This window comes from Drosophila teissieri, chromosome 2L, assembly GCF_016746235.2.
Source record: "Drosophila teissieri strain GT53w chromosome 2L, Prin_Dtei_1.1, whole genome shotgun sequence".
Taxonomy (NCBI): domain Eukaryota; kingdom Metazoa; phylum Arthropoda; class Insecta; order Diptera; family Drosophilidae; genus Drosophila; species Drosophila teissieri.
The window spans coordinates 1,035,908-1,050,030 of NC_053029.1; the positions used below are offsets into that span (position 1 = coordinate 1,035,908).

Here is a 14,123-nt window from a genome sequence, read left to right on the forward strand (position 1 = left end):
GTTTTCGCGGCCAACGAATGTACTTTTCTTATTTCCACAGTTGCCATCCTGAATTCGAAGGACCTCGGGAGCTGCCATCCTGATTTCTACACATTTCGGAGGCTGTCATTCTTGATCTAAGGATGCCAACTTGAATTCTAAGGAAGTGGTGCGCTGCCATCCCGTTTTCTAAGGATGCCATCTTGGTTTCAAGGATTTAAGTTGTTGCCATCCCGTTTTCTAAGGATGTGTAGTTCACATAAATAGCGAAGTGGAAATAAATTTCCCAATAGGTGGCGTGCTATCTTAGCCGATACACAAACCATTCATGTCTACATGTGTAATTTACATGGCCCCATTTACACTGAGCTGCTCACTTTTGCATTTATGTTTCTGGCGATGAAATATAGTAACATGCAACGAAGACAGCAAATTGTTTGCTGTATAAATGATTTATTATTATGACATGCAATTATCTACATTACAATTTTATAGCGTAACGCGTAGACCAACCAAACCTCTTTTTATTAAGCTTTGGCTGACGTAAGAGTCGTCAAGTGATAAATGGCCAGCAGTGATGGCTTTAACCCATTACCACCGGAATGCCAATTGCGTAGGTAAGACTCTAATATGCAATTATAAACTACACGCATTGCAGCACGTAGTTGGTTAAGCTAAATGTATCTTGCAGTAACACCACTTCGAGCAAGGTTTTGTTTCCAGTGCAATATCTTTATTACCACTGTATATAATCAAAACATCGAAGGTGTGAGATGGGTTAAGCCTGCACCTTTCCCTGGGGCCAGGACAGGACAGGGCGGTCCACGCATCCACGTAATGGCTCTTAGATTGTTGTTTTCATTAAAAACCAACGGCTGCAAGCGATTCCTCCTCTGCGGTTGCCCTCAGTGGTGACCCCGACTCCTGCCCCAGCTCCGCCTCCTCCTGCGGCTGCTCCTCCTCCTGCTGTTGCTCCTGCCCCTGCTGCTGCTCCTTCTCCTGCGGTTGCTCCTGCTCCTGCTGCTGCTGCTCCTGGTACTGTTAGGTAACGCCCAATTGCGCTGGGAGCGACAACAAAGGAGACGCCGCCTTTGAGCGGGCCGGCCAAACAGCAAACGGCAAACAACAAACAACAAAAACGGTAGGGAAGTGGTTTGGGAACTTGCCATCGGCATCGGGATGGGGATCGAGATGGGGATGGGTATGGGGATGGGGATCGGGATCGGCCGAGGATAGGAGTCTATAATCTCGCTCGCTTAAGCGTCACGCATGCCACTCCCCTAAATTGATATGCCCGCGATGGCCAAACACCGGCAAACATCATCATCAGAGCGGAGGAAGTGGCAGTGGTGGAAGTGGAAGTGGTCGGTGCCACCACCAGTGGTACCAGTGGTACCAGTAATACCAGGCGGGAAATCATCAAAGCGATGCCACGGCGGCCTCTTTTCATTTTTCCCTTTCGGTGCGGCATTTCAAAGAAATGTTCCGACATTTCTACCAGGCGAACAGCAACGTCGACTGGCCGATGATGTGCTGTGCCAAAAAGTGAATGAAATCGAAAACTCAGCGCAACTCAGCCGGCGTATATACCAGGCCATAGCACACCATGGCACACCATGCCATGGCACACCATTCCATCCATCCATCCGTACACGCACCACCAAACCCAAAGCGAACCACCTTTTTTCGTGGCGTCGCTGCTCTGCTGCGTCGCTGCTCTGCCGCTGCTGGCGGCGTATAAAATTGGCTGTGACCCGATTATATATGCCGGTATATGTTCTATTCGCTGGCCATTGTTCTGGCACTTTTGCGTTTCGGCGGCGGCGGTCCGGGTCGTCATCGCTGCAAAGGGGTGGAATTCGGGCAACAGATACTAGATACAATATACAAGATACAAGATACAAATAGTGCGAAATCGTGCTTCTAATGACTGTCTGTCTGTCTACGTGGGGAGGTGGGCAGTGTGGGACTGGGTCACTTGGGTGCTAGTCTAGGTGGGGGAATTGCAACCGCACAGTTCACCAATAAAACTATCGTGGCTTGTGGCTTTCTAATTTTTTTGTTGATTTTTAATGCTTGCTTTACACACATAGAATAAACATTTGGTTAGTATATAGTTTTGCACATTTCAAGTGTGGATTAACTGTGGTTACTTCGCTAGATATTTTGCTGTTGGCTTAGTGGCCAGGTCTCTTTGGTGAGACGAAACAATTGTGTAGTGACTCTCGGGTTCTAAACGCATGTGAGACGCATCTGCTGGGATCGAAAGTGGATCAGCTATAAAGCCAAGTGCCTCGTGAGACGGAACACTTGTTTCTTCGAGTGCAGTAAGTTGCGATTGAGCATATACACTGAAAAGAACAATCAGCATGATTACTTTTTACTCGCGTTCGGTTAAGTACGCTTTCTCCGTATACTCTACATTTTAAGTGTGATTCAATTGTGATTATTCCATAGACACTTTTAACCAAATCCCAAATGGATCGATTTGTAATATTCAATGCTAAGTTAAATGTGTGGAAAACCTTTAAATTTAGTTTTTGTTCAATTGTCTCTGGGGTTTTCGAACAAGCTTGTTGTATTATATTTCGGTTCGTGTGACAATTAGTGTGTTTGCATGTAATCTATTTGTGTTTACTTAACTAGAAAGAAACCAGCTTAGTAGCTTGGTCTTTCGCCGAGTCTAACAATCCATCTCCCAGTGCATTTATTTAATGGTCTAAACAAGAGAACAGTGCGAAAACCGATTAATTTGCTTATGACTGCATTTGCATGACCGAACTACTTACTTTTGTTGCTTTGGTTGCTTTTGTTGCATTGGAAAGTGCTTACCTAGTGCTTTCTAGAAAGTCAATAACAAATGGAAATGAAGTGACTGGCTTTTTGCCTTCGCATTTGACTTTACCTATAATCTATAAACAACCATTTGCTGAAAGGAAACTCTGCCCTATTTTGTTAAAGTGAAGGAAGTCATGCAACTATAAAAATTATTAAATAATTAAAATATAATAATTAATATAATGGAGTGGAAAACATGCGTGTTAATTGGACTGAGTGGAAAAGCGTGCCGGGTTTCGCTAGGTGTTCTATGGTTAGATAGGCTTCTACTGATTACTCGATAAGCAACTCTACGGATTATGGTAAGTTACAGTACCTTCGAAGACTTTTCGCTAGTTTGCAGTTTAGTTGTGATTGGTGTTTCGTTACAGTGATGTTCAGAGCCAACTTGCGGCACAAGCCGGCTTCTATTGACAGATATGCTAGGTTGGCCAAGACTCGTAGCCTAGACACGTACAGATACAGTAGACACTGGGTATGGGGTACGGGGGGAAACGAAGAGTTCTGTGTGCCTCCGAGGGGTTTTGGTAGGTAGGTGTGGGAACTACACTCTACTACATGGGCTTGTTTCGGCTAATGGCTGTTGGCTGTTGGCTGTTGGATGGCGGTTGGTACTGTGGGTGGGCTTCGTTTGTTTAAGGGTCTCTTTATTATTTTTTGATTGGTATTATAATAGTAGTCGTTTTGTTACCGGTTCTACATCGTTATCTCCTTATTCTGTTCTGCTTGCTGTTTATCATCGAAAATTGTTCGCATTTTTCGGTTTGCTGTGGTATCGTTTAATTTACATTTATATTTATATTTATAATTTACACATGCAGCAGAATATAATATGTTTGTGATTTAAACTTGAATTTGTAGCGCATATTACACAATGGCGCGGTACATTTAGATTTCGATATAGGTATGCATATCCTCTTCCTTCGTTCTCAGTAAATTCAAATGGATTAATAACATTTATATATATATTTGTATATATATGTAGGTATACACGTTGCTATATAATTCTCATAAATAATTGTAGCATGTTTACGCATTTGTTACTCATTATTACTGGTATGTTTAAAACACTTAAATTGCATAGGTTAATTAGTTTTGCACAAAAAACCTTTAATAGGTATGCTCCATGTTCTCTTTTCTTTTCATTTCTTCGAGTGTAGGTGTTCGGTGTATTTTACTTGCTTGATTTATTTTCAATAATCATGTAAGTTTTTAATTGGTTTAATTGTTTGATTCATCAGTTACAGTACATTTAGATATTAGTGGCCTCAGCCAGCATAATTTTTTGCTGGTTTTTACCTTTTTTTTGGATTTCTCATTGGTTTTTTCATTTTTGCTTTTCATCTTTGCTTAATAACACAAATCTTTGCCAAGTGGCTAAATAGATATATATTTTGGATGCAGCATATGTATACACATCGATATTGTTAAATGTTTCACTTATCGCTAAATGCCTCGTTTAATCAGATCTCATATTAGTTTTGGTTTTTGGTTTTTGCTTTTTGGTTTTGCTTTTCCAAAAATGTATGAAAGCCTGCTCGTTTTATTTTTATTTTATTGATTTGCTTACTCGATGGCTAATTGAATTGTACAGCAGCTCGCTGCTCAATGCCTCGAGTATTCCCCACGTTTTTTGCTGCCTGATTTGCGCTTTTGTATTTATTTGTATTTGTATATTATCATCCGCGGTTACCAAACTGAATCCTTTCGAAACAAAACTGCTAGAACATTGAGACTCCAGTTTGGTTGCCTCTCTGATGACTTTGTACGCCAGACTGTTTCTCCAGTCGCATGTCGTGGACTTCTCCACCTGCTCATCTGTCCACCTGCCCATCTGTGCCAGCCACCTGACCCTTCACCTTGGTGGAGCAGAGCCCGAAGTTGCCGCACTCCGATCATTCGTCTCAACGTGAATCTCATTGTGTAGGCCTAATGCTAAGTTCTGTCCGTTACTGTCCGTATTTGTATCAGTATCAGATCAGTGTTTGTATCCGTATCTGTATCTGCATATTTATCTGCATCTTTATCTGCATCTGCATCTGTATCTGGTCGGGAGTAGCTGCTAGTCCAGAGTGAGATGTGCGTATATACAGCCAGTTCTCGGGTCAGTTGTGGGTCTTCTCGGTCCGTCCGGTTGTTGTTGTTGTTGTTGGTGGTCGGGTTATGTTTCTTTAGGAACTCAAACCATTTTGTATGCCTCGTTCTGGGTTCGTGGCGTCAGTCGGTCGGTCTATGGTAGGTCGTCTGCTCTGATCCCAGATCCTCTGATCTGGCAACATTCTTACTCCGCCCCGTAGAAGGTCAAAGGTCGAGAGCCGGCCAGATGGCAGTAGCATCTACTCAAGTAGAACTCAACTTTCGTGGGTTCTGTCAGCTTTTGCTGTCCTGCTTTCGATTTATCCATCTTCTGCTTCTTAGAAATAATAAATTAGTTGTTTGTATATCTATGTTACACCATCAATGAAAATAGATTGGGGAAATGATGAAATGCTTCACTTGTGTGTGTAGCTACCCTTTGCATACTGGGCACTCTTACACGCAATAGGTACGATTTTACATATACATACAATATATATAATTTACTCTTGAATGGAAAAGTCCGTTAGACATTTATGCTTTATTATATAGTAGGTAGTTTTATATGTAAGTTCCTTCAATTTTCTACGCATGGTTGTTGTTTCTCCTCGTTTGTCATTAACACGTTATGTTTATGTTTTTGTTTATGTTTATGGTTATGTCGAAATATACATCAATAATTGCCTTTATATGCGATTGACTATAATACGATACATTTACGTTGCTTGTTAGTACACTTATTTAATTTGTTTCGTCGAAGAACATTTGAATTGAAATTGTCGTAGTTGTATTCGTATGTATCTTAATAACTTTGAAAAACGTTGCTTCAAGTACTCGAAAATCAATCGAAAAACTCACTACTAAATATTTTGCTCTAAAACAATTAAGTTTAACTATTCTCATAATTGTTATTTCTTTTTTTTTCTACCACGTTAATAATTTTTCTCATTTTCTTCATCATCGTTTTTTCTCATTTCGCAAGCCCCCAGTTGTTGTTGGGACTTGCCACAGTTATTGTAATATTGATTTCTCATTTGCTTTTATTTGCTTTTACTTGTAGTGTAGTGTAAGTTGTGTTCTGGGTGTTCAACGAAGGAAAAATGCTAAGAAATTAACAGTTTGCGTCGAGATAATAATTTTTCATATTCGTCGTTATTCTTTTTTTGTTTTTTGTTTTTTGTTGCTTACGTTTAGCTGAAATGTATTCTATCTTTGTCGTCTTGGAATAATTCGAACTACGATAACTCATTTTCATTATGCTTAAGTTCAACGGCTACGTGAAACTGTTAAGTATGCTATTTAATTATTGATAATTTTTTTGAATATTTCTTTGCTAATTTGCAGCACTTGCACTTACGTCCTCCTCAAACTGAGCTTATTTCGATTGTATTTTTGGGTTTTTTCGCGTATTTTTTCTCGTCGGGTGCCTGAATCGGTAACTTTGCCTTTCGGTCGGTGTATCTTTGTATCTTTGTATCTTGCGTGTGCTGTGTGCAGTATGCTGTGTGTGGTGTGTGGTGTATGGTTCCTGTGGTTATCTAGATATATGCCGTAGTTCGTTTCCTGTTTGTCCGGGTTCGTTCTGGGTCGTCACTGGATGTAGGGGTATAGGTATCGAGCTGGAGCTGTTCTTTCCAGCATTCCAAGGCTGCAACTTTGGTGCATTGCTTGGCCTTAGGTGTTTTGTATTTTTTTTTTGGATTTTTTGATTTTGTCTTTCCCGTGATATTTTGCAGTTTGTTTGTGGCACATACTTCTAACGGCACGCGAAGCTCCAACCTCCCCCAGTAACCCCCTCCGCCCCCCGGACCCCTAGCTGCCCCAGGTGGTGAAGTAGATCATGGATCATGAATCATGAATCGAAGGCCGAGGACCGGACTGGCCGGCGGTTGCTGGAGCTTCGGTGCCGTTCCTCTGACATTTATGTACTTACTTCGATAATATACATAAATTATGTATTATGCATACTATGCATACGATATAATATATAATAATAGAGTAGTTGTGATATATGTAATCAACTGCGAAGGGTAAAAAGTGTAGCTTACGTTTAGGAGCGATTGATAACTGAATTCTGAATTTCTGAATTTCTTGACTTCGCACACATACATATGGTCTGGTAAAACACGGCTCGATTCGCTTCGATTCGTGGATCGAGCCCATGCTGGTTAGATAGATAATGACATTCACCATATATATTGTATATGAATAATATATGTTGTATACAAATATATTTTGTTAAGTGTGTGATTATATCCTTGTATAATTAATTGTCATACACATCAATAGGTTGCTCCTCATCATCGAACTCTCTCGTTTCTTGTTGTAAATAGAACTTTGTTTGTTAGGTACAAATTTTGCAATCTTCATTTCTTCTGTATATATGTCTGTCTTGTATATGTATCTGGATGTGTGTGGAAGTGTGAGTGTGAGTGTATAGTGTTTTTTTGGCTCAGTGTATTTCGTGTTCTAGTTCTGTCTGGCTTGGCATATGTATACCGTTCAGCGATTGTTGTCGTTCGTTTGCTGGTTTTGCAAGCACATCGATTAGAGTTTAAGTTTAATGCCAACATCGATATCGAGTAATGTACGAGTAAGTAAAATGCCTCATAATTGAATTCAATGCTTAACACCTAGACATGTATATTTAATATAATAGAAGTTATGGCATGGTTGTAAATATTCTTGTAAATCCTGTAACACTCAAATATGCTATATATCTATATATGTATATATCGTGCGCTTCTATAGTTGCTTGCGCCGCACAACTCCGCCGTTCGCGGATCCGCCCACATGGACGCACCCCGGGTCTCACGGGCTGGTGCAGACCGGGGCGGCGTGTCACGTCCGGGGGATCCCCTAGTTCCGGACGGTGGTTGTGCTCCTCGGCGCGGTGTAGATAACCGAAGATATAATGTCCTCCTACTCGCGTGAATCTCGTGAATCTCGTGGCTCGAAGCCAGCGAAGTGCTCACGCCAAATGAAAGATCGAATGCGAACTCAATGCATTACTGACTATAACGAACTGAAAAGACCCCCGAAACGCTGCAACAATCATTAACCTGAGGCTTAACCTTCAACCCGATCCTGGATCGGATTGGCTTACTTCTTCGCCTGCCTCGCCGCTTTGGCTGGCGTCCTCGGCTCCGCGACCTTCGCCTGATCCTTCGCCGGCTTCTCCTTCTCCTCCCTATCCTTCTCCTTCTCCTTCTTGGCCGCGGCGGCTGCCTTGGAACTGCTGGTGGGCGTCTCCTCCTCGGCCGCCTCCTGCGCCTTGTCCTCCTTCAGCGGCTCCTTGGTGGTGCTGTTGCTGTTGCTGGTGCCACCGCCCACCACGGGCTCCTTGTCCAGCTCCCGCTTCTCGCCGGAGGTGTTAGCCGGCAGGGCCTTCAGGATGGCGTGCACCTCCTCCGCCACGGCCATCAGCACGAACTCGAACTGCTGGCGCGTGGCCACCACGCCGGCCCGCTGGTCACGCAGGTGCTCCAAGGTGGCGGCGATGTCGATCTCCCGCGCTCCCTTGTTCATCCGCTCGAGCACCAGGTCCAGCAGGATGTAGGCGCCCGTCCTGCCGGCTCCGGCGCTGCCGTGCACCACAATGGGGCAGGAGCGACGTCCGCGGTAGGACTTGTTCACTTTCCTGCAGGTACATTAAATGGGGAAGCTATATCTTCTCTAGTTATATATATTTTCAAGTGCGTTCCTACCTCCTAAAGTCCAGCAGCGCCTTCGCCTGGGCGGGCACGCCCATGTGCGGCCAGGAGAGGAAGTGGAACTGGGTGACCGTCCTGGTCTCGCTGGTGCGCAGGTTCTTCAGGTAGAAAGAACGCACGAGGTAGTCGTCGCACCAAATGTGTTCACTAACAAGGTGAACCTGTGGAAAAACATAGTAGCTAATGCACTCAGACAGGAAAATCATGAAGTACTCCCACCTCATAGATGTGATACACCTCGGCACCTTCTTCCGGCCAGTAGCGCGCACAGGCCACCTCGCCGTTCTCCTGGAGGCGGCAGAGGGCCACGATGACGACGGCGCCCTGCTCCCAGATCATCTGCCAGAAGTGGGCCAGGGTCGATGGAAGCGGACCCTGGGCGGCCACATAGGCGGGCGCACGTGGATCGTGATCGGTCTGCGGGGAGAGTATCATGGGTAAGTCAGGAGTACATAGTAGCAGTAGTATCAGTTGCCACTTACAATCGTTGATGCATTCACGTAGTCGAGTCCTTCGGCGTTGGCCAGGTGGTTGAGCACCACGCGCGAGTGGTCGTAGGGCAGGGGAGCTCCGGGCCGGTTGAGACCCGCACATTGCGGCTGGGAGGCCGCCTCCCGAGCACTGGGCTCCGCCTCATAGCGGCACAGTGCCTCCCATTCCCGCTGCAGGCGTCCCTTGTTGCGCAAGTGGTCCTCCATGTAGGACTGCATAGATACGAATGATACAATAGCTCAACGCATGACCCACTCTGGGTACTCACCAGCACCATGTGCCCGGTGGAGATGTCCATGTTCGTCAGTGCGGGCTCCTCGCTCCACGAGGATGTGCTGGAGCGCGAGGATGGCGGGCGACCTTCGTTCTCCTTGCTCAGCGATGTAATCCGTCCGCTCGGCGCCGGTTCGTTTGACCCACCGCCGGCAGCTCCGCCGGTCGAATTGCCACCGCCGCCCGCCTTGCCAGCCATCCTGGCGCGGCACAGTTCCTGGTAGTCCTTGCTGCAGGTCTCCGCGCCCGCAATGCCCGACTGCAGACCGCCGAGCTTGTCCCGCTTGCGGTCGTGCCGCTTGATCAGGATCAGGGTGACGAAGATGACGATCACGGCGGCCGCGCCGGCGCCGGCGAACATGTAGGCCATGATGTGGGTGACGTCGGGTCCCTGCTCGGCCAGCTCGATGCGGGAGGACGAGACACTGGGGTCCTGCAGGTCCTTGATCACATCACCCACGCCGGCGTGCAGCACGTAGAACCCGACGCGTCGCTGGATGTTGTTCTTCACGCCGCGGTTCTCGTTGATCGTTCGTGCCACATCGCCGGCGGTCTTGCGCTCGGGGTTGTTTGAGTTCACCCGGAAGCTGACTTCGTGTTGTTGAACGCTGATGGGGATTCAGTGGGATATAGGTCAGAGATGCACTGGGTGTCTGAAGTACTCACGTTAAATAAGAAAAGTATCCCTGCATGTGTAGTATTTGCTCCAGCTCCTTCATGATGCGCTGCCCATCGTTCCAACTGTCGATCCTGCCAGTTACATAATTAGTAATTTATCAGTTAGTATATTATAGATTAAGGATCAGAATGAGCACTCACGGGTTCTTGACGAACACATGCACGTATTCAGTGTCTACGGTGTGCGGCGCATGATCCTCGGCCGAGTGCTGCTGCTTCATGACCTTCTTCTTCTTGTGGGCGTCGTCCTCGGCATTGCCCTTGATGTGGGCGGGCAGGACCTCCTTGTTGCCATTGCCATGGCCAGGGCCCTCCTGCTGGCGCGCCTTCTCCGTCTCCAGCTGATTGCTGAGCTCGGCGGAGCCCAAGGACGGAGGTCCTAGCAGCGGTCCGGGTTTCTTCACATCGAGGCGCTCGTGGCGCGCGAATCCCAGCATGTTGGCCAGCAGCGACTGCTTCACGCTCTCCGGCTCATCGGCCTGCATGGCGTCGGCGCCATCCTGTTCGTCCTGGGGCATCAGGAGCAGCCCACCCTCGGTGTAAACGCGCTGGCTCTTCGCTTGCCGCGGGAAACTGTTGGAGGCCAGCATGGCCTCCTCCTCGAGAGGCGTCAGCGAGTTCCGCAGCAGACCCGACTCGAAGGCCATCTCCTGCTGCTGCAGGCTCACGTCGTACGGATCCAGCTGCTTGAAGGTCGCGGGTCGGCGCTTGACCAGCTCGGGTGTGGCATCCACTTCGGGTGTGGCATCCTCCGCATGTGTGAATCTCAGAGGCGGCTCCTGCACCAATCCCTGCTCGCCGGCCAGTTCGCGGAAGAAGGAACGCTTGGGCTGCTCGTCCTGCAGCTGCACTTCCGCGGGCAGTCCCCCTCTGGAGTGACCCCTTGCTCTCTTGAAGGGGGCAAAGTTGTCCGGGAAGTACAGCTCGCTGGACTCGTTCACCTCCTCGGGCGGCACGTAGACCGGCGCCTTGGCCTGCTGCTCCTGCTGCTCCTTCAGCTCCCGCTGCTGCTGCTGCTCCACAATGGCCTCCAGTTGGTCCATGGCATTCGGCTGCGCCGCCGGCTTCCGCTGGTACGGCTGCGGATCGGGCTCGGAGGCGGCCAGAATCTGGTACAGTTCCAGGCGGCTCCGATCGGCGTCCTGCTCCGCCGCCGCCAGCTGCTGCTCGCGCTCGATCCGCTGGCGCTCGGTGTCCAGGAAGGCGTCCATGATGCTCGGCGCGTCCAGCTGGGTGCTCTGCCCGTGCGCGTCCATCTTGCCGAAGTGCTCCAGCTCCGAGGGATCGTGCCTCAGCCGGCGGCGGTCCTGCAGCATCCTGTTGAGGTACAGATCCTCCGCATCGCTTTCCCGCACCTGCTTCTTCCGCAACGCCGGATAGAACTGCGCCGCCCCACCGGGCTGCTCGTAGTAGTCCAGCTCGGCCTCCGGCTCCGGCGGCGTGAAGCGCACGTAGGCCAATGCACTCGCCGGATCGCCGAACTCCGGAGGAGTTGGCGCCAGGTTCGCGCAGAGATTCGGCGGCAGTTGCTGTTGTCGCTGGAGCGAGAATAGTGACCCCTGGATGCGGCACTGCACGTACGGATGGTCCCAGCCTAGGCCGGCGCCCTGGAGTTCCTCCAGCATGGTGGCCAGCACGCGGGACTGCTCCTCAGTGAGTGGTGTCCTGTGGAGTGTTAGTAAGGCAGCCATGTTAGTAAGGCATCCTTATTCAAATTGAGTTCATTAATCAGGATACTTACTTCTCAATGTCCTCAACGTCGACGCCGGTGGTTGGAATGCACTTGCCGAATATGTTGTCTGCAATTCGGAGGCAAGTCGAAAGGGTTAGTAGCGTAATCTTGAGCTTAAGGTAAGTCATCTAGTACTTTCGCCTTAAAACTTGGCCAAATTTGCTTTTAACTTTTGATGCCTTTCTGAAACTTTGCAGCCAGCAGATGTTCCAGCTGAACAACTTAAGAAAATTTATGATATGCACTTACCCCCTTGACTTACAAATTAAATAAAAACTTGTGACTTTGCATCTTGCAACTTGCTGCTGCGAATTTCCATATCTTTATCCTGAACTCAATTGCCGAAACTCGCGTTCTTTCACATTCAGTGATCAGCATCAGTTTGCAAATTAACATGGCGTGTAACTGCATTAATGGAGCTCGTCTTACAATGGTTGTCCCTTTCCCCTTCCCCTTTCCCTTCCCCTTCCCCGGAATCCTGCCATCAGCACCTTTTGTTTTCATTGTGATTTACGACCATTTAAATGCATATCCTTGCGGCTTGTCTCTGGCGTAATTTGCATAATGTAAATGCTTTTCTCATACGGACGGCGACCGAAACTGAAACCGAAGCAGCCACTGCGTTGCATGCTGCATATGTGTTTACCACGCCCCCTGTCCCCTCTTCCCTGCTCCTCGCAGCGCCCCCTTTTGAGGTCAACCATTTTCTCAGCAATTTTCACCATTTTCCGCAGCGTTTTTCCAGCTGCAGCTGCTTTCCAATTGTTCTGCAAGCCCTTCCTCCTACCCTCGTTGTGCTTACATAAGTAATTGAGTGTGTTCTCGATAATGCAGTGGCAGTCGGCACCCCTCACAGCCCCACATCCCCACATCCCTTCAGCTGGATACCCCAATCCTCGCCAGCTTGCATACACTTTGTTTTGGTGTCGTTCTGTGTGAACTCTGACCCGGCATTGAAGAGCTCTGCAAATACGAATAATATGCCCGGGGCCAGAGTTCGCCTTCTTCGCCCACCGAGTTCTCCCGCAGTTGCACTAACTCCTTGCCACAAGTTTCGATCCACAAAGGGGCATTTCTGTCTCGGGATGCATTTCGGCAACATTTGTGGGTAATGGCAGCGGAAATCGACAGTGAAAGCCTTTCTTGTGACTTCGACTCGGAGTGCTCGATGCGATAAAAGCCAGGCTCCGGCTTAAACTCCTTGATACTTAAAGTAACCATTAGGATATTTGGGAAATCAAGGTTTCTCCCCATTTTGTATGCTTAAATAGCGAGTGTTTTCTATACAGTTGCATTTTTAATTGCTGCAAAAAGCTTTGTTTCATTACTGGCATATTAAATTCCCCCTTTTGCGATTGAAAACTAATGAACCGAGTGTTGACTGTAACTTAGCATACCTAATGCCCCAAATTCCCCAAAATTTAGTGGGAACATTTAAGCTCTTGCCGCCCCTAACTATGCTGCTAATCCCCTTTCCTGGTGGCCAAATTCAATTTCCTTTTGTTCCCCGGCTCACTGGCAACCGCAATCTGGGTCTTAAGTCCATCTTAACTGGGTGTCCTATCTAATACTCACCATCGTAGCAGACCTCGGAGTGCGGTATGCATAGCGTCCTAACAAACTGGCAGCCTGTAACAAAAAACGGGAAGAGAGAGGGAAAGACTTTGGTTAGCTGGGAAGTACATGAAAGAGTTGTTTAGCCGACGCCATTATGAGCATTATGGGTAAGTGGAGAGCGGAGCAGTCTTTCAGTTGAGACATAATGATGTGGTAAGCGCCAAATCAGCATTACCGCGCTAAGCAGACTCCCACCCCCAAGGAACCCCCATATCATCCTCATCCTCATCCCCATCCCCCATCAGCAACATCCTCCTCCACCGCTGGCTCTTCCTGCTGCTGGTGTCATGTGTCGCCTGCTTGACTCTCGGCTAAATAAACGCTTTTTACGAGCATGTCGCACATGGCTCACACACACAGCCACCCGCCCACGCACACACTGACACACACTGAGCGACAGGGGAAGACAACTACAAATTCCTGGCCCAAATATATCCTCCTCTGGGCCGTTAGTCAAATGTCTTCGCTGTGACGTCAACGAGAACGCCCGCATCGCATCGGGAATTTGCCAGTGAAAAATGTGCCTCCTCCGCCGTCCTGTTCCTGGTCATGTGTAGAGCACGTCCTCCACATCCTTCATGTCCTGTGAGCTGCGCCCACGCCCAAAAACAACCGGCGTCACTTTGGAACTTTGTTGTCAACAGTTTTCGTGGTCTTTGCCCGGCTTTAACTTTTGGCCTGCGACAAGCAAAAAGGGCGACGACGCTTCGACATTTGTTGGCCAT

The 14,123-nt window shown here is 47.8% G+C and overlaps 1 protein-coding gene across 3 annotated transcripts in view; it reads right to left on the reverse strand.

The window, feature by feature from the left end:
* Positions 1 to 6,710: 6,710 nt before the first annotated feature.
* LOC122611742 overlaps positions 6,711 to 14,123 on the reverse strand; it is a 35,471-nt gene continuing 28,058 nt past the window's right edge. For all 3 annotated transcript variants that reach the window (XM_043785032.1, XM_043785033.1, XM_043785031.1), the window contains 9 exons: positions 13,357 to 13,410; positions 11,791 to 11,848; positions 10,191 to 11,714; positions 10,038 to 10,121; positions 9,367 to 9,979; positions 9,089 to 9,310; positions 8,826 to 9,023; positions 8,601 to 8,767; positions 6,711 to 8,533 (listed from right to left, as the gene is read on the reverse strand). In XM_043785032.1, the coding sequence (XP_043640967.1) occupies positions 7,996 to 8,533; positions 8,601 to 8,767; positions 8,826 to 9,023; positions 9,089 to 9,310; positions 9,367 to 9,979; positions 10,038 to 10,121; positions 10,191 to 11,714; positions 11,791 to 11,848; positions 13,357 to 13,410 (3,458 nt within the window). In that variant the 3' untranslated portion in view covers positions 6,711 to 7,995. The remainder of the gene's footprint in view (positions 8,534 to 8,600; positions 8,768 to 8,825; positions 9,024 to 9,088; positions 9,311 to 9,366; positions 9,980 to 10,037; positions 10,122 to 10,190; positions 11,715 to 11,790; positions 11,849 to 13,356; positions 13,411 to 14,123) is intronic.